At 36.7% G+C, this 19,154-nt stretch overlaps 3 protein-coding genes across 5 annotated transcripts; 2 read left to right on the forward strand and 1 right to left on the reverse strand.

Moving 5' to 3' along the window:
* Positions 1–33: 33 nt before the first annotated feature.
* LOC113680706 (peroxisomal membrane protein PEX14) lies at positions 34–5,793 on the forward strand. Its single transcript, XM_027197748.2, has 12 exons — positions 34–116; positions 198–245; positions 340–424; positions 587–645; positions 754–815; positions 1,433–1,535; positions 2,069–2,174; positions 2,565–2,590; positions 2,805–2,867; positions 3,510–3,598; positions 3,987–4,186; positions 4,681–5,793. The coding sequence occupies exons 1-12, from the start codon at positions 105–107 to the stop codon at positions 5,061–5,063; spliced, it is 1,236 nt and encodes a 411-aa protein (XP_027053549.2). The 5' UTR covers positions 34–104; the 3' UTR covers positions 5,064–5,793.
* LOC113680707 (leucine-rich repeat-containing protein 34) lies at positions 5,677–14,605 on the reverse strand. Of its 3 annotated transcripts, none has more exons than XM_089180698.1 (10): positions 14,369–14,605; positions 10,598–10,685; positions 10,068–10,181; positions 9,406–9,489; positions 9,026–9,154; positions 8,755–8,850; positions 8,271–8,425; positions 7,534–7,689; positions 6,835–6,961; positions 5,677–6,230 (listed from the first exon to the last, which is right to left on the reverse strand). In XM_089180698.1, the coding sequence occupies exons 2-10, from the start codon at positions 10,622–10,624 to the stop codon at positions 6,114–6,116; spliced, it is 1,005 nt and encodes a 334-aa protein (XP_089036824.1). In that variant the 5' UTR covers positions 10,625–10,685; positions 14,369–14,605; the 3' UTR covers positions 5,677–6,113. The 3 variants fall into 3 exon arrangements, with proteins under 3 accessions (XP_089036824.1, XP_027053552.1, XP_089036825.1); XM_027197751.2 differs by lacking the exon at positions 14,369–14,605 and adding an exon at positions 12,202–12,463; XM_089180699.1 differs by lacking the exon at positions 14,369–14,605 and adding an exon at positions 10,880–11,450.
* LOC113680705 (uncharacterized) lies at positions 12,611–17,838 on the forward strand. The gene is made up of 8 exons (XM_027197747.2): positions 12,611–13,124; positions 14,022–14,080; positions 14,439–14,550; positions 14,890–14,937; positions 15,123–15,218; positions 15,579–15,833; positions 15,973–16,272; positions 16,791–17,838. Exons 1-8 carry the CDS (start codon positions 12,743–12,745, stop codon positions 17,480–17,482), a joined length of 1,944 nt encoding a protein of 647 aa, XP_027053548.2. The 5' UTR covers positions 12,611–12,742; the 3' UTR covers positions 17,483–17,838.
* The last annotated feature ends 1,316 nt before the right edge of the window (positions 17,839–19,154 follow it).

Genomic DNA, 19,154 nt, shown 5'->3' on the forward strand with positions numbered 1-19,154 from the left:
AGATAGTACAGTACAGATTCTTTCATTGGATAAAGGTTTTTCAGTTTTATCCAATGACTACTTAGTTTAGAAATCAAGCACTGGATAAGAGAAAGAGTGTCAAGATGGCGTCTGAGGTTTGTTATGTAGTGTGTCCAGATTATATGTGATTTTGGTGATATTTTTGAATACTGAGAACTGATTGTCTTCCTGTAAAGCTTGATGACGCTGCTGTGGAGAAAGATAAAGAATTGCGACAGAAAAGGGTACAGTATTATATTATTGCGTTGGTTTGAAGAGTAAAAATCAGTACGTTTTGCACCGTCATCCCATCAAATTTTACGTATCTTTTCTCGATAGATCAACACTGCAGTGAAGTTTCTTCAAAATCCGAAAGTAAGGGAAACTCCAGTGTCAGCACGTAAAGCGTTTCTTGAGAAGAAAGGTATTGATAACGTTACGAAATCATAATGTATGACCGTGGTGCTGCTGTTGTATGCTAAGTTTTCTGCCTAACATTGACTGTATTCAGATGAAGTACAGAAGAGAGGTCTGGTCACTAAACGTTAGTGACAAAAAAATACACACTCCTAATTTTTTTTCACAGGATTGTCCAAAGATGAAATAGAAGAAGCGCTTAGAATATCAGGAACAGCAACTGATGAGGTAATAATGCTGATTGCAAATTTATTTATTTTGGTATCATTTTGTCTAGCATCAGTCAAAGCAAAACTCTTTAAATTTTTTTGGCGTACGTTATCCTTTGTACTGTAGATATCAGGGCCATCAAATTCCCCACCTCCATCTCTGAGAGGTACCAAGGTTCCACCTTCAGGGTGAGTTAACAACTTTTTAATGGTTACTTGTTTGGTAAATTTAATTTGTATATGTCCATGCTATCCTTTCTCTTTTGAGATTGTTGCTTTAGGTGAGGTGTATTTTTATGCTGTGATCAATCTTTAACCTTTCCAAGATCTGATTGTTTATTCTTCCCTTAAGCTGGTTAACACATGTCCTTGTAAATTGTTCATGATAATTTGATTTTAGATCAAAATAAAGACATCACCCTGATACAGTTGATTAATCTCATTACCTGTTTGCTGGAAAAAGTAAGGATATTAAAGGGAGAAGTTACATTTCAATAACTTCTGGGAGTTAAGCCTTTAAATCCCATAGGTGACCAAGACACCTCCAGGAAGTGTTACTGTATATTTACAATATCAAGCAGACAAGTCACGAGAAGAAAGAAAAATATCAATGATGGGACTAGTTGTTGATTGAACAACAAATTCTCGAAACTAACATCATAAGAATTGTGTGGCAGATAGTAATGAGGATTATTAATCAGATCTTGGGAGCGAAAGGGTTTAAGGGTGAATGTACTAACGTGTATCATGTGTTGTTGTTTTTAAGTATCTTTCAAAAATGATGTTTAAACTATGTATTTTACCAGTCATGCCTCAGGGCTGCCTTTACCTCCGATGCCATGGAGAAGTTATGTTGGAGCTGCCATCTTAGGAGGAGGAATTGGATATACACTAGCTCATCTTTTCAAGGTAAATCCTCAAATCTTTTTAACTACTTACCAATGTAAAATTTTAAGTCACCTCTCCTTGGAAATGGAATATTGACAAGGTCTTTCAATTAAGTATGATTATAAGTCACCTCTCCTTAGAAGTAGGATATTAACAGTGTCCTCAGTTCAGGGATTTTTTTCCCTTGCCCTACATTTTTTTATTTTTAGAAATAATTTTGCAATAATATAAACTTTTAGATGTGAAAAATAATTTGTGGGTACTAATTGCAGTTACTGCCTAAACCATAGAGACATTGTCCACAGGTTACATTCAGGGAACATGCATTCACTCCATGCACACTGCCTAGTGGTGAAAAAAAAAATTTCTCCCTTCCCCATGCATTGCCCCAAGGGGGGAAGGCAAGGTTCCAGCTTTAAATTTATCAGCACATTATGCCTTTTGGGTTCATGGGTTCTGCTGTCCTTTGGTTTCAGTTAGTGCTGCTGGTCACCAGCTTTTTCTGTTAAAAAATAGAATTAATCGTTGTGGAACAATTGTGTCCTTTTTTGTAGACATTTGTTCTGCCATACTTTTACCACACAAAAAGTAAAGAAGAAGAGAAACTGGAGAAAATAGAAACTACTGTGACAGAACTAAAAGGCAACATGGAAGGGAGAGGTACATATGTATGAACTTGGACATTTCATCAAGATCCAATGAAATTTGATCCTAACCCTAACCCATCATTCACTCAACTTTGTTCATCAAGAATGACTTAAAGAATGTATTAAACTGGTTGTGTTCTTTTGTTGTAAATGAATTCTACATTGTTCATGAAGGGATATGTAGTTCACTAGTTTCTAACTGAAACTAGTTTGGTTTACTCCATTTCTATTGGTTTAATGCACAATTTAATCAGTAGATTTCATTAAGTCATGGACCAAGTCACTAGAAAAAAGAAATTGTCCAAAACAAATGTAATAATCTATCGTATATAAAAAATTCAATTTAGATCACAGGTATAGCTAACATTTGTTTCTATTTTTTCTTCTTTTCTTTTTATTTAAGTACAAAAAAGCTTGGAATCTGTGGAGGTGAGTGATACTTATATTTAAAATTGGGTAACATGTTCTCTTACAAGTTCAAAATAGCATTCAACTCAGTAAAACTTGTTGGCAAGTTATAGATGACTGTTGAATTTTTCATGGCTGACTATCAAATGTGCATCAATAGGAGTCTATTTGTTTCCCTTATTACCAACCTCATCTTCTCCACACACAGTTTATTATTTTTTTTAATTGTTTGTAGGGTCTTCTTGAGCAACAGCAAAACAAACTTCAAAGTTTAGCTCTTGACCTAGCTTCCACTCAGGTAATTCAAGAAAAAGTTTACTTAATATTGGTAATATTTATTTTTTAACTTTAATTGATTAAAGCAGATCATCTCACAGAGCATTAGCCAGGGTAGGGGTTATGAGAAACCTTGGTGCATCTAAAGGTTGTGGCCCTCTTTCCTCAGCACTCTGTCCCTGTGTCTCTTGTCGTAGGATGTGTCTGATCACAAGTGTTTCATGTTTTCAGAATGGGGAATGGTAAACAATAATTAAGCCCCTGGTTTTAGCCTTATACATGGCAGAGTGGTCATATAAGTAGAGCGGCTTTTTGCCAAAATAGTAACACAGTAATAGCTGTTATGCAATTAACTGATAACATTTGGACAAACATTAATGACTTTTACAAGGGTAAGTATACAAGGAAAAAAAAAAAAAAAGAAAAAAGGCAAGCAGGCAACAACAACAAAATTAATGTTTCAGTTTTTTAAATGTACTTTACAGCTGTATCTCTGAGAGAGAGAAAAAAACAACTTTTGGTTCAGAAAAATTAAAAAATGTATATAAATGTAATCTTCATTCTTGGCTCTTTCTGTTACTTTAAACTTGTGATGATCCTTTCCCTATATCCAGAGCACAAAGCACTCAAACTGTTTGACTCCTGTTTCTTTTTTTTTTTACAGTCTAAGGTAGCCCTGTTACCATCTGAAAGTTATACTGTTGGGGATTTGAAAGGGGAGATTCTTTCACTGAAAGGTCTTCTCCTGAACAGGTGAGCAGAACACAAACAAGTTACTGGTAGTGTAATCATGAAATATTGAATTTTCTATTTGTGAATTTGTTACCCTTTTAACTCCTTACACCCTGGCATCAGTATCCATTTTCTCCAAACTCTTCTCTGTACATTTCCTTTGACGCCGACAAGGAGAATTTGCGCAACAATCAAAGTTTCTTAGGTTGGTGATCATTTCCTTTATTCTCATGATGTCAAAGAATCATTCAGTAGTATTACTAAAAGGAGAAATTAGATGCTGGTCACTGTTAGAGATTGATAGTGTCCTCATTGCACTCAGTTAGACTAAACATGTACATGTAAAAGCATCAAGGGATTACTCCCAGAGAAATGCCTTCAACTGAATATTTAATCTTGTTTTGTGTAGGAAACAGTTCCCATCTCCAGTGATGGGCTCCACCCCAGGTGCTCCAAGCATTCCAGCATGGCAACGGGCTGTTACTTCAACAGAACGAACAAGGACAACTTCTTCCCTAGCTGACTCATCTGAAATGCCTGTTTCCACTGAGTCATCAGACAGCAAAGAGTTGTCCAAAGTTTCTTCTTTTGAGCAAAGCGCTATGAATGGTAGGTCTGATTTTTTTTACTCAAATTTTTGTGTATTCAATTTTGCACTTGACCTATAAAATTGAGTGTGTGATAAAAATTTCAAGTATGCTACTTTCAGTTGAATTCTCTTAAATCTCAATTTGCTGTAGCAGGGTTGATGAAAATAATTGTTCCATAAGGCCCTCTGTTGTAGAGATTCATGGCTAGTATGTTGTCTGAGTTTTAACAAGGGCTTGATGTCATTATGGTGTGTTCATGAGCTAGACACTTCTCTCTTATGGGTGCTTCTCTCCTCCCAGGAATAAATAATTGGTAACAGAAAATCTTGAGGAAATGCATGGTAGTCACTTCAAGTCACAATGCTCCCACCTCCCATGCAAGGTAAACTGTGTATGCTCCAGGGATATGCACGACAATGTTTGCAGGCAGCACCTTTACCTTCCATAAGGAGTATCCCTTAACTCTGATTGAAAGATTGAGAGATTTATTGGCACAATTTTTTTTTGCTTCAGGTGAGTTATCCAAACATTTTGACAATGTTGAAAAAGGGGCTAGTATAGAAACACATGACGTTGTGACTTTAGAGGATAGTCCTGCCAACCAAAGTGGTACATCTAGTAGTGGAACTGAATCTGCCACCACACCCAAGACTGTAGTTGCAGCAAATGAGCTAAGTCTCAATGATGCCATGCTTAATGACACAAGTGTTATTAGTTCAGATGGAAGCCTTTCCTCAATGTCAGATTTATCAGGGAATACTTCTTTCCATGAAAAATCTATTGCATTTTCCTCCACTTGCATCAAGGCTCCGTCTGATCTGGCTTTGCGTTCATATTCAACTGTTGAATTTGGGGAAGGTGTAAATGACTCAGCTGGTGTCACGACTGCGCAATAGGGATTCATTGTGGAAGTGACAACTCCATCTTTGGAAGTGAGTCGCAGATAGGGGCTTCTAACAGAGTGATTGTGGAGCCTACAAGTAACTTTATCAAAGTGAAAATCATGGCAGATGACATTTGATCATGTTCTGGAGAAGGTCTTTATCAGCATCTGGAGGGAAATTTTGGTATGATTCAACTGAAAACAAGCTGGTCTGAAATTTTTGGACAGCAAGTTTGGGTCTCATCCTGAATATCAGTAAAGAAACTACAATGTGGATCTACAGCTTTAGTAAGCTGTAACACCCAAAAACCGAAACTTGTACTGAGCTGGTTGGAGGGTGTTTTAGTTTGGTTCTAGTTATGTTCACATGAACTGATGTGAGCCATAACCATTCAGTTTGGTGCTTGGAGGGGAGTGGAAGGAGACAGGGGTTACTCAATCAATGTTAGCATAAAGGAATTGCGGCCATGAGCTTGAAACATTAAACTCTAAATTTAGAGTTTAGGACGGGTGCTGAATGACTCTTTTGTCAAAAGATTGTCCTAAAACATTTTTTGAAAAAACATCTCTTTTCATAAAACATCTATCAGGTCATTCTGTGTCAACAATCCTCAAACTATACCATGTTTGAATTCCATGTGGGAGCACTCCCTTTATTTATAACATAGATATTACTGTTGTTATTACAATGTACAAGATGAGATTCCCAGTATGAGAACTCAATAAAAGTTGATTTTGATGTATGAAATGTGCATTTTGTCCAGAGTAAGATCTTTATACAAAACTCAAGTTGCATAAAAAAATAATCATTTATTCAATAAATATTTAGTATCAGCATAAACCATATGTCTTTCATCTCTTCATTAATTTTTATCACTATAGCATTGGAACAGTGTTAGATGAGAAGTGTCGCTCTAAGAAAATTCATAACAAGTACACAACAGTTCCTAAGAACTTGAAAATAACACAATTTGCAAGAGATGTTGATGAGGTAAAGTCCACTTGATACATACCAGTCTATGTAGTTATGATAACTTTTCAGTCTGTTCATCCTTAAGTTTTACTAAAATGGGCTAGACAGTCTTGCTAAATATACCACACCATCTACTATGTAAGGCTCGACATCTGTATTGCTTGGGTCAAGACGAGGAACAGGGCCGTCCAACAAATCCTGAAAAGCCTACAAAAAAGCAAACCAACATTACACTGAGTGGGAGATTACTACTTTGTTGGTACTTGTGAACTGGGCCTTGGTGTTGGAAGGCTGATTAGCAGTAACCCAAGGTTAAATATTAATCCGGGTTTCTCTATTTCTCTGTTCAAAAGACCTTTGGGGTAATTTTCCCAATCCTTTTAGGAGCATTCAATCATCAAATTGTAGAAAAATGGGATTTACCTAAATTTTCTTCCAAACCTTACAGATCTGAAATTAAATTTTACACTAACCCTGGGTTATCTTAACCAGCTTTGTACAACCAGGCCCCAAATATTATTCAACATGTTCTTCATTTTTTTTTTAGTTTGCTGAGATTTCTCACATTGCACCTCCTAGTCTCACTGAAATTTGGTGTGTAAAAAACTCAATTTTCAAAATCTTTGTCAAATATATCCATCTGGCCCTGGTTGTTTGAAGGTTGGGTATCCACAGGATAGTGATTTATTTGTTAGACAGCATTATCTGGCTTTTCTACAATGTCACATAATTGGCTGTCTGTTATGTTTACATGTACGTACACTCCAATATGGGGATTTGAATTGTTGTGTTACATGTACATCGCACTTACCCTGCATGCTGGTTCTTCTAGTTTATTTCCCCATATGTAAACAGCATGAAGTGCACCATTGCTTCTCATTGCTTTGGCCACTGCACATAATCCATCACCAGCTATGTTATTGCTACAAATTACCAACCTGTGAAATATAACAATGTTAAGTGTATTTTGCCTCCAAACTTTCCTTACCAAGAATTAGTAAGAACATTTATCTTCTTTGTTTTGCTGCTCACTTGATGTTGAAGTTTCTGATTATACTCACAAAATTTCAAGTTCTGGTGTGTTTTTACTTCATGATTTCTCTCTTGGAAGTTTGAAAGCTTTATATAGTGCAGAAGTTTGTAAATTCAAGGGCTGTATGCAATGTATTGCACTTGAGAGCACTGAATGAGTCTTTATGCTGCATAACAGGACACAAACTGAAAATCTTCCCAGCTGAGTCTACCTCTATGTGTGTTCACTGTTATGCTAATTGCTGATTAATTGATTTATTGATTGATTGACTGATTGGTCTTTTTTATTGGTTGATTGATGAATTGAGTGAGGGATTGGGTGATTAAATGATGGATTGACAGATGAATTAACATGATTTGCTCATTTGGAAGATTTAAAGATTGCCCCAGTGATTCAGGCAGAATGAAAAGTGACTGAATGGCTGATAATAATTCTAATCACAGTCATTAGTACATTGCACAAGCTAAATGTCATTACGTGGTAAGGTTGGTGTTGTAAGCAGCTAATGCATCAGCCAGAGCAATGGCCCCATCATCTTCAATTCTGTTGTATGCCAAGTTCAGTACTTCAAGAGGAGTGTTGCTCTTCAGAAGGATAGCCAGATGTTTGGCACCATCTCTTGTGATGTTGTTGCTGTGTTGAGGGATAGAAATGAAAGGTCACATCATTCAAAAGATTTTATAACACAGCTGGGCATGTCCTCTGAGCCACTAATATAACAAGAGTTACATTGAAAGTACCGCAATTGTGTTTGATGCTTATACCATAAATTCTATCAGTAAATTCATTTTACAGAAAACAATGCCTGTAAGTTGCTGCACAATCATATGATCACAGCCTTCCTGTCAGGATGAATTTGTAGTAGTATTAATTCTCCATCTTAGTTACTCATGTGGAGGCGCGGTGGCCTCGTGGTTAGTGCGCTCGACTCCAGATCAAGTGGTCCAGGTTCAAGCCCTGGCTGGGGTCATTGTGTTGTGTTTTTAGCCAAGACACTTTACTCTCACAGTGCTTCTCTTCACCCAGGTGTACTAATGGGTACCAGCAAATATGCTGGGGGTAACCCTGCGGTGGATTAGCATCCCATCCAGGGTGGGAGTAGCAATACTCCTAGCCGCTTCATGCTAAGGAAACCGGAGTTAAGCACTGGCCCCATGGGTCATTTGGGTGTGTATAAAGGCTTTACTTTTTTTACTTTAGTTACTCATGATTACCTTCTTAAATCCAGGTGTGTCAGTGTTAAGTTATCTGTGAGGTTTTCCTTCAATCTCTCAGCACCAAAGTCTCTCATGTCATAATGTGTTAGGTGGATTTCTCGTAGTCTAACATTCACTTTCAGCATTTTGGCCACATGAACTGTAGTTTCCTCCTGAAAATTACCAAATTAAAGTAAACATTCTGAGCAAATTATTTATAGATGAAAAAAAACAGTGAACATGTGTTTTATGGTATTTCTCAACAGACCACTGAAAGTAAATATGAAAGTGATCTTCAGTAATGAACAATACTTGAGCAGTACTGATTAAATAAGGCCTGAAAAATGTATTTCTGTATGGGATTTGAACCCATGACCCATGACTGATGCAGTGCTCTACCAAATGTGCAAAAATGGTGGAACAAGCTAGATTTTGCCATCTGTATTGTACATGAACTAAAGCATATGAAATACAGATTTATAATATGCAATTACTATCTCACCTGACGGGTAAAGAGTACAGGTCTGTTCAAATTCACAGATTTTAACGTGTTGTTCAAGTTCAGTACAGTGGTCATTGCTATTATGCTTTCTATCTCCTGCAAGACAATGATTCCTTTGGTAATTTAAAAAAAATCAAACTTTGGGTTGCAAATCAATTTAAGGAGCAATGAATAACCAGTTTTTAATTATTTTCCTAGAACAGGCTTGAGTGTTGCCGTGCAACACCAAGAGTAAAACTCACTCTACCAAATCAATTTTGATGTCCATTACCTGGTCAGTTTCACCAAGATCAAGTTCCTCTAGCATTGTGTTTACTTGCAGAGCTCCTGCAATGGCCATTCCACCTTTGTTTTTTATTTTGTTGCCATTTAATCTCAGTTTACCAAGGGTTTCATTGACCTGAAATTGTAAACAAAGTATTGATACAACCATACCCTTAACTCAGCGGTCAACAGTCCACATTTGTGGTACCTAAAAGAGGCATTTTTTGATAGGGGCCATATTGATTGACTGGGGGCAGGATAGATATCAATAGAGCCTTGCATCATTTTCTGTCTGCTGCTACACTAATACTTATTAGTTTTCAGTTATCTCATTTCATTTTGATTCTATTTTTTAGCTGAATTAGCTCATAAAGATTTTAAAATTACCTGCAATCCTTTTGCAATTGCCTCACCTCCAGCAGGTCCTATGTCATTGTAACTCAACACTAGCCACTGAAGACAAACTGTCTCCTGTAAAATAGAAAATCACCTATTTAACTGACATTGATGTCAGTTACCTGTGCCTCAAAAGGGTTCATTGCAGTAGTATTTTTTTAACAAACAGAAAAAGTAATTCTTAGATCAATCTTACAAGTGAAGATTGTTTGTTTTATAAACTTATCATAAGTTGATAATTAAATTAACCACCGCAATAAGTTAATCTGGTGTTGACTTTTCAAGCATTAACCCTTGTTTGTTCCTTCTGATGAAGGAGTAATGCTTAACCCATAGAAACTCTTCAAGGTGGCCAATTTACACGTCAACTCAGTTGATAAAATCAAATTAGCAAGTGTATTACCCACCCCACCAATGCAGCATGACAGTTTCTTTAGAAACTTACCCCCTTTAAAATACTACTAAGGATACTCTATGTTACCCCTTGATTCATATCAGTCTTATTCATCACATTCAAGAACCCCTTAACTTATGGGATATGAAATGTTGTTTCTTCTTGTATTATTATTATTATTATTATTATTATTATTATTATTATCATTATTATTATTATTATTATTCTACAAAATAACTGAGTCATTTTCAAACTATACCTGGAGAAGTTGACTTATCAAATTGGCACCATCATCTCCAATGCAGTTATATCCTAAATCAAGTCCAATTACAAAAGTGTTGCTTCTTAATGTTTTATACAATATGGATGCATCCTGAACAAGAAAGAAAGAACATTAATTATAAAACAAGCCATCATATCAATGGCTGGCTTTTTGCTGAATTCACAGTATTCCCCGATGAATTTTTAACTGGCAATCACTTGGAAAGCCAAGCAGGCACTTCTGATGATAGGCACCAACAATCTTTAAATCCTTGAGCAGCCTCACTTGAAATTTCAGCCAACAGCTTAACTTTTTTCCACAATTTTGAGTATGACATGACTCTTGGGTATTGCAGTACACAGTTTTTGATAAACATAAATATGCAAACAGACATGTATGTTAAATTATGAACAGGAAGCAAGATTTTATCTTTAAAATGGTCAGAGAATGGTTAAAATGGTTTGAGAAAATAATAAGAAATTGGTATTCAGCTAAAGCAAGGAGTGATAACAATATTCCAATAGTACCTCGTCAGTAAGTCGTCTTCTGTACATTTCATTGCGCTCATTCCGTTTGTTACCATGTAGGAACAAGTCAAACTCAATGATGGGATCCCTGTTGTCAAAAAGCAAAACATATGGGAGAATTCATTATCAATTAAAAAAGGGAGACACACTTCTTGAATAAATAATTCAACTTGATAATGTTATAAGGACAATGTGATGTTGATTAGTTTGTTCTAAAAATTGCTATCAAACAAAGACATGTTTTAAGTGCAAAAAGTAATTATTACTAAAAACTCAACTCACTCAAACCAGATCCAATTTCCCTTGGATTTGACCCCAGCTAACTCAAAGTCTGTTAACTCAAACTCATGTTAAATTAAATCAATATTACTTTCCCCTGCCTCACATTTACCCTAATAAATCAAACTTTAATTAAAAACATCAGTTGATAAACATGTTCTCAAAGTGTGAGAACATAGCTGATTGACAAGTCTCAATCTTCAATTGCAAATGATACTGACAGGATAACATTCATGAAAAAAACCTAATACATTAGGCTAAACTTTCCTGCAGACTAAACTTTCTTGTTAAAAAAAGCTTTTGTAAAACAAAATAAAATTTGAAATTGACTATTGATCTTGTAAGAATGGTCGAACCACGATTCCTCATTAATTGTTATCAGGATAATTGAAATTCAGCACCAAGCACAAAAACTAAACCCTCACTAACTTGAACCTTTTTTGTATCCCCCGGAGATTGAGTTATAGGGGTCCCATGTATTGTAAAAATACACAGTATGATTATTGTGTAAAGAAAATTGTTATATCAGAGTTCAGTGAGTGGGAGTTCAAGTTATTGAGGATGTTCTCCTGTAACATAAAATTAATAAATTACAGTTTTCTGTAACTTAGTCTATGAATAACTTACTGACAGCATTAAGTATTTCACACAAGTAAATAACTATCTCACTGTTTTAGGTTCTTTACCAGAGACAGAGAAGAAAGACTCTAAAATTATGAGAATAAAGTTTATCACTTTTTTTTACAGAGGCCTTGATTTATCAAACACACCTACACACTTCCACTTTTATTATCAAAAACTGACATTTTCAAATGAGCACTTCTGATTTAATTTCACAGCTTTCCTGTTGATGTCTTGAACAACATACAATAAATTAATTTAAAAATCTACTTTAACAAAACAAAGCAGGAATTAAATGTTTTCCATGTCTCATGAGAAATCCAAATCAAACCAAACCCGTGGGTTGCAAAAACATGTCTTTTAGCATTGTAATTAATGTTTTGGTTGCTTGGCAACCAAACAAACGGAGATTACATTCAGAAAGATGTTAACTGTGTGTTGGTTACTCCTGGTCCCTTGATTCTAACAAATTTATCAAGTTACCCGTGGAAACGTGTACTTTAAGGTCAATCCGCAGCTTGATGCTAAGAAAGACTTAAACTTTTTACCTCATCAAGCGAACTGAAAGCTACAAATTTTCATTTCGTGTGCGTGGAGCAAGCTTTGCTCAATTTCTCATTCATAAGTTCCATAATCAAAAATACTTAATCCTATTATTTTGTTCCTGAAATAGGCTAAAATGCAAGCAAGAACTTAAAACTCACAGAAAACTGTCATCTACTGCAGAATTCAAAACAGCTAAGATTCCCGTATCAGGCTCTTTCTCCAGTTCGGCACAGACTTTAAGGTAGTCTTCCTTCGTTGAAGCAGCGTCACCCATTTTAAAAGTTTACAAAGGGATTATCTTTGCTCCTATTTCCAAGACTTAGCGATTTTTCTTCAAGCACCGCTAGACCTGTTCCCGCCATCAGCGGCCATTCTGAACTTCGTTGCCTAGCAATGGTTGGGTTTGCATTCTTGTTGACTTTAGATATGAGATCTAATTTGATTGGCTAAACTTATCGTCTCAAGTTTTTGACCAATCATAAGATAGTTTATTAAAAAAGGGGTAAATATTTACTCGTTGCCAATGCGACACGTGCCTAATCTCCATGTCCCAGAAAAAATTGTACTATTCAACAAGAAGGCTTGAATAACACAAATTGAAGTTCTTGCGCTTCGAAACTAAAGACTTCGAGGTGATCTAGATCTACGATTTACGTAGATGTCTAGATAACCTAAACAAAGCATTTTTGCTCAGGGAATATGACGATCCGTGCTGATCAAGAGGAAGAGGAAAGTAAACTTCACGTTGGAGCTCGACTGAACAACCTCAAGTTAGTACGCGAAGCGATAAGGGAAGGATTAGATCTGGACGCCCTGGGAATAAATGGCTGGACTGCGTTGCACGAAGCCAGTTCCTGTGGCTACCTAGAGACAACAATCGCACTTCTTGAAGGTGGTGCCAACCCAAATATTCAGGATAGCCAAAGATGTACCCCTCTCCATCTCGCTGCAATAAATGGTCATTTAGAAGTTGTTCGCAGTTTGGTGCGCGCTGGCGCGCGGCTGGATTTAAGGAACGCTGAAGGGAAAATACCCCAGAGTTGTGCTAGGGATGATTGCTTGGATTTTCTTGCGAGGCAACGTAAGTAAATTCTATTTGGTCATCGAGATTGCGAAACAATTAGAAAAATGATTCTAAGACGTTTTCATTTGTACTGGAAACAAATCACTTACTCTCTAAAACAGGTGGATATGTGTCGAACCTTGTTGTGATGTCGACAATGCTACTGACAAAGCATCCATATGAAGTTTTGTTTGTTTGCCAGTTAAGGAAAACGCAACAGCATATTTAGTACACCGTAAATTGACCTTGCGTTCATAAAAAGCTTGAATCGTAGCGGCAATCACGTAGACGTATACAGGAATGATGTCTTACTTCCTTACGAAGTTACATCAACCACGAGTCAAACATTTTATAAGTTCAAATTTAAATACTCCTTAAAAAAAACATAAATTTGACATCGTCAGGAACACCTATGAATTCTTTACAAAGAATCAATCGAATTAAAATTTTCTGTAATGTTTCACCAAATGAACTTTACTCAGCATTATTAGTATTACTTATTTTAGTTTCCTTGTTTAAGGATAAACACGTACAAGAATCTTTTTATACACACCGAAAAGGATATATTCGGAGATACTTAATAGAGAATGCAGGGATATTGCACCTTAATGTGCAGTGAAAGCAATATTTCTTGTAGTCTTGCGTTGTTCGATCGACGGTCTTTCAATCGAAGAGTTAGCGCCCTTATTTTCGCTCACAATTGCGTAACTACAGCTGCAACATTGCGTACTAAGACATCTAAGGTTTCTGGTGTTGTTGCAATCTTCATGTACTGATTTTCTTCTCTGCTTATTTCAACTCATGTCTAATTTTATTTAGCTTTCCTGCTCGAATCACTCAACCAATATACTTTTCAATCATTCTTTTCTAACCAGCTTAGCTAAATCTATTTTGGCTTTATTTTCTTCATTCTAGGTGCTGAAGAAGTCATTAAAGTAAACCCTTCTCCAATCGAGGAAAACTCTGTGCGAAAGGTAAATTTACACGCCAAAACATCTTCAGGTTAAGAAATAAACTGCTAATCTGACTTCCAACACCGCTCTAATATCACTTGAAGGTTATTTCAGCTAAAATCTCAAAATGTTGTAATAATTTTGCTGCTGCTGTTTACTCTAAACATTTTAGACATCAACTCTTTTCAGAGAACTAAGAAATGTTTTGAAAATTATAGTTTTTGCCAAAACCTAGCTCATTGAAAGAGCAATTTGATAGAGATTGGCAATATTCCAAGTACCAAACATTCCATTATTTTCTTGGCCTACCTGTGGCAGATTTCAGGTGTCTTTTCTTACCATCTCATTTTGAAACAAATAAGATTTTTTTGAATTTAAGTTATACGGTCCCAAAGCGAGTCAAAGCCCAGTTCTAAAGAAGAATAGACAGTCGTCGCCGCGGTCAGACAGCTCTCAGAGCTCATGGGAAAGCATGACATCAAGTAGCTCAGGTAATTAAGGCTTGGAAGACTTTCATTGTGATGTTTAACACGTCTCTCAACAACTATTGGTCAATGACTACATATATATCTGAAAAACATTTTTGTGAGTCATCAATATTTATCAGCATATAATTATACCTTTGTTTAGACTGTAACCAGGAAGTTTATATACTCGGCTGATTCATGTGCAAATGCAAGGGTGGTGGACCTGACTTGAATAAATAAACTCACATAGACAAAGCAATCTGTAATTGTTAGTTTTAAATTTGGAGTGTTTTGTGTATTGTTATCAGTATTAAATCGAAAGTTGAAGTGATACTTATTGATTTTTTTGGGTTTGTGTTTCAGGTTCCAGTGACAGCTTTTGTGAATCATCCTATGTGGCATATTTACCAGGTAACTGTTCACATTTATACACAAAGAGAATTAATTAACCCTTTCAATGTCAGAGTGATTGAGAAGCACTTTCTTTTGCAACATAAGGAAATTGTACTGTAAAAAAGAGACAAACATTTAGACACATGCCAAAATGAGACAAAAATGTATAACCAATTTATCATTTGTTATCATTTTTTTCATAGGGCCTGGAGAAATGAAAGTATCCTTAGATTTTAGCCCCAATAGACGCTTTCTTGATATTCATGTTGGAGAAATTAAAGATGTGAAACTTCCTGCAGGTAAAATATGCCTTTCTGTTTGCAATACCTTTTACTAATGATTGGTTGTTTGCAGTGAAGGGAAATGCAAATCTACATTAACATGGTTGATCCAACCTAATCATAGATTATGAACAGACTCCTTCCTTTTTGGTGGGGCATCACTCAAATGAAAAAGAAAATGAAAAAAAGATCGATGTAAACACTGCACAGAACTCACTCCAATTTTTCTGCAATGGACTTCTCAGGAAAGGAGGAGCTGCTTGTAGTCTAATTGTAGCAGGAAACCTCTAAAATGTCTTATTATTCGGGTATTAGAATTAAATTTCACCTGCAGAGCTTCTATGAATCATTGAAATACCATTTCAAATCTTTTTGTAGGTCACAACATGTCACACGTCTACGTTAAAGGATATCTTGTTCCCGACAAGTTGAAGGAAACAAAACGCAAAACGTGCTTACTCAAACTTGGAAGTCCAGTAGAAGGAAGAAAGTCAAGAGATAGTGTTACTTTATGGGATAGTGAGGAAGCTGAGAGTGAAAAAAGTCCTGGAAAAAGAATGGGACAAAGATTAGTCTCCTCACTTAGGAGGGGAAGTCGTTCATCCTTGCACAGAAAGAAGAGTGAAGACCAAAGTAAGTTTGTTGTTTTTGTTAGTCACTTTTTCAAAGGGAAAATGGATGGGTGAACCAAAAAATTAAGATGTCAGTCTGTTGAATTGCCAAATGTTTTCTTTATGGATGCTTATGTTGTTCTTCATTCTCTCATCAAAAGGCAACTCAGCACCTGTTTATCGCATATCAACCACATTTGGAGAGACCTTTCGTTACAATGCTGACGAACTGAGGAGGGTGAATGTGGAAACCTGCAATGTGTTGTTGACGATCTGCGGTCGCAATCGTGTAACAACTCAAGGACAGCCTATCGCTTGTGTGACTCTACCACTGGCAGGTTACGCTAAAATGGTTAAACCTGAGTGGTATCCTTTGACGTACAAGATACTGTTACCCAGTGGATATGATGTGGCTGAAGAGCGAGAATCACTCCGAGGAAGCAGATCATGGGAACAAAAAGGTGAGTCTTTGCAGAGAAATCCTTCATTTAATTTTCCTCCACACAAAGCCAATGCTCATAACCACTGATCAAAAATAGCTTATCCTTATGTAAATGGAGAAAGGTCAATCTGTCAGAGTACGGAAGATTGTTAACAGGAAAATCAAATTTATTTTGCACAGATAACATCTTATTTACGTATAGAGTGCTTTTCGAAGTATGGAAAATACCCTTGGGGATAAATGACAACACAATGAAAACTGCCCCACAAGTGCGGTGGGCCGCGATTGAGCTAGTCGTGATTGGTATTCATTTTACATCTGCTTGTTTTAGAAAGTGCCGCGAGTTTCCTGGAACAATCACAGAGCTAATGAAAGCCAGGAACAACACAATTTGTTTTGATTTGTTTTTACCTGCGGCTGGATTCTTTTAAATAGGGCATTAGTCCATTCGTTGAGCTCAAAACAGAACATGAATTATCGTAAAGGTTTGAAATACAGGGAACTTCTTTGACCCTTTTCTGTTTTTTTCTTCCTCAGGAGGTAAGTTCACTGGTCGAAGCCTGGCTTGGAATGGAGGAGCAAAAGCAATGTCTATGCCCAATATAGACATTTCTACTTTAAATATGGCATCACAAATAGCGGATGGAAATTTTATTCAGACAGGAGAGGGCAGATTCCCACCAAGTGGTTCCACAAAGCTCAGGAAACACAGCGGGCCTGGGAAGCTTCTGAAAAAGGAGTTTAAAATCTTGAAAGGCAAAGGAAACCACAGATACAGGAATAGTCCTTCATCTCAGGAACTGGCCAAAGAAGAGAGAGCCGAAGGTAGCTTCAAGGTTAACATTGCAGAACGTAGTTCGACTATTCCGGGAGCGAATCGTGGGGGCATCGACTTGAGTAACACGCTCTCCGGGAGTAGAAGGCGAAGTACGGCGAGTAATATCGGGTTACATGAATATTCAGTCTCCCGTGATCAGCCAAATGATGATACAGAAATAATTTCGCTGGACGAAGACGAGGAACGCACTTCAAAACCAGAACTTGAGCATAGATCGTCATTTGCTCGATCGCTGAAATACAGTCGAGCGTTTCAACAGCAAGCGTCCGCAGCGAGGAGACGAGATGCTGCCGGAAATGACATGGATGTGGAAGACTTTGAAGAAACTTCGGATACGCCTTTTGCAGTCAGTAACTTTCACCGACAGAAAAGTGGAATCGCGTGTAATTGAAGCGTTAGTTATTAGTCATTTTTTCCAGTAATTAATTAAATTTATTACATTCGTGGTACGAAAGAATTTGTTAAAGACAGTGGGATCGAAACAAAATTTTGTTTTATATTCTCACCAGTTAGTATTTCGGACAATTATTTTTTATTAAACTTACTTTCAAGCGTTGCGCGAGTTTCGTGTAGTGTAGAAAATTGACAGATACAATGTTTAAATAAGAGTTTATTTTATATTTCGTTAAAGTAAAGAGAAACACAGTGGACATTTTGTAACATAGAGTAATAAAATTTTTTGAACAAATATTGTAAATTGAGGGATTTTCGTTCGTTTTTTTTTTAATTAAGATTATTTGATGACCATGTTGTTGTTCTAGACCTAAAATCTGATAAAGAGTAGTAGGAACAAATGTCCCCAAAATATCGGAAACACGACAACTAATGATTGGGCAAAGAATCGAGGGATGATTCGGTGGCGGTACGGAAAAAGTGACTGGAGAGGAAAATGACATTTTTTACTCTTCAATGTAGTATTAAAACCCTTACCAACTCTTAAGATCCCGAAGACTAACCTCACTATAAAATGGTCGTCTTTTTAAATGCACTCAATATTTAACTAAGGACTCCGTTGTCTGTTTTAAGCTAGTTTGTAAACGGGGCGATTTAGCAAACGGCGCGATTGTAACGGCGGGCTGAAAATGCGAGGGAGGCTTGGGTCGAGTTTGGAGGACGCCGCCATTTTGAGAACAAATCCGTAACCTCATCCGCACCAAAAAATACAAAACGCTTAAAAAAAAAAAAAAAAAAAAAAAACAATTGTCACTCTTGTCATGGGAAAAAATATCATTACAAATTTGACTCTTTTAATTGCTGAGAGAAGATTGGAGGAGCTAACATCATGAAGCCTCAGGCAAGTGGGCAGGTTGCTAAGCAAGTTCAAAATGGCGGTATAAGAACGAAAGAGGAGCGAGACATCGTTACGCTGTAAATAAATGGCCAGGTTTCTCAGCAAGACTCAAAGTTGCAGCGTCCGTAGTCGTTAACGAGATACGAAGACACATGTTCTCTTTTGATTAACTGTTACGTCAGTATCTCGCGCTCTGTTAATAATAATGGTAATAGGAGCGTGTGGAGTCCAATTCGGTCTGTAATCGTAGGAGTGATTTGTTAATTACGAGTATGATTACAGACAGAGTTGGACGACATGAAGTTCTGTTACCAGTAAAACTATGATAAAATTTGAGTACGAAACTGTACATCGGTTATACGTTTCATAAAAAAAGAGTTGATTAGGCGAAGTGCAAGACAACAGCGCACGCCCATGACGCGTTCTGTCCAATTAAACAGGCATGACGTGTTAACTGTCCTACTACACTGTCCAATTAGAAGCATGACGCATAGACTATCTTATTCGCGCTCAAATCGGGCTTGTTATAACCAATCACATTCGAGAATTTTGATGCAGTTTTGATTAAGATTCTAATTCTCCTTTGATGGTTTGTATTGTTGATATCTCGCGCAAGTTGAGCTTCTCTTTTGATGAATTGTTACTTAAGTATCTCGCGCAAGTTAAGATTCTCTTTTGATAGATTGTTATGCTAGTATCTCGCTCACTGCTAAGTTCCTCTTTTGGTGGATTGCTACGTTGGCATCTCGCGCACTGCTTGGCTCTCTTGATG

The sequence above is a fragment of the Pocillopora damicornis genome, chromosome 8 (assembly GCF_964200805.1).
Source record: "Pocillopora damicornis chromosome 8, jaPocDami1.2, whole genome shotgun sequence".
In the NCBI taxonomy this organism is placed as follows: domain Eukaryota; kingdom Metazoa; phylum Cnidaria; class Anthozoa; order Scleractinia; family Pocilloporidae; genus Pocillopora; species Pocillopora damicornis.

What these genes read in the sequence shown, in the direction of transcription:
- LOC113680707 (XM_027197751.2), bottom strand. Translation starts at nt 12,317, where the DNA reads ATGGGTGACGCTGCTTCAACGAAGGAAGACTACCTTAAAGTCTGTGCC. An exon ending in CAATTGCAAAAGGATTGCAG is followed by an intron (nt 9,155 to 9,405) that starts GTAATTTTAAAA and finishes TTACAATTTCAG; the next exon opens with GTCAATGAAACCCTTGGTAA. An exon ending in CTGTACTCTTTACCCGTCAG is followed by an intron (nt 8,426 to 8,754) that starts GTGAGATAGTAA and finishes GGTAATTTTCAG; the next exon opens with GAGGAAACTACAGTTCATGT.
- LOC113680705 (XM_027197747.2), top strand. Translation starts at nt 12,743, where the DNA reads ATGACGATCCGTGCTGATCAAGAGGAAGAGGAAAGTAAACTTCACGTT. An exon ending in GGATTTTCTTGCGAGGCAAC is followed by an intron (nt 13,125 to 14,021) that starts GTAAGTAAATTC and finishes TCTTCATTCTAG; the next exon opens with GTGCTGAAGAAGTCATTAAA. An exon ending in CAGATCATGGGAACAAAAAG is followed by an intron (nt 16,273 to 16,790) that starts GTGAGTCTTTGC and finishes TTTCTTCCTCAG; the next exon opens with GAGGTAAGTTCACTGGTCGA.
- LOC113680706 (XM_027197748.2), top strand. An exon ending in AAGAATTGCGACAGAAAAGG is followed by an intron (nt 246 to 339) that starts GTACAGTATTAT and finishes TTTTCTCGATAG; the next exon opens with ATCAACACTGCAGTGAAGTT. An exon ending in ACCAAGGTTCCACCTTCAGG is followed by an intron (nt 816 to 1,432) that starts GTGAGTTAACAA and finishes GTATTTTACCAG; the next exon opens with TCATGCCTCAGGGCTGCCTT.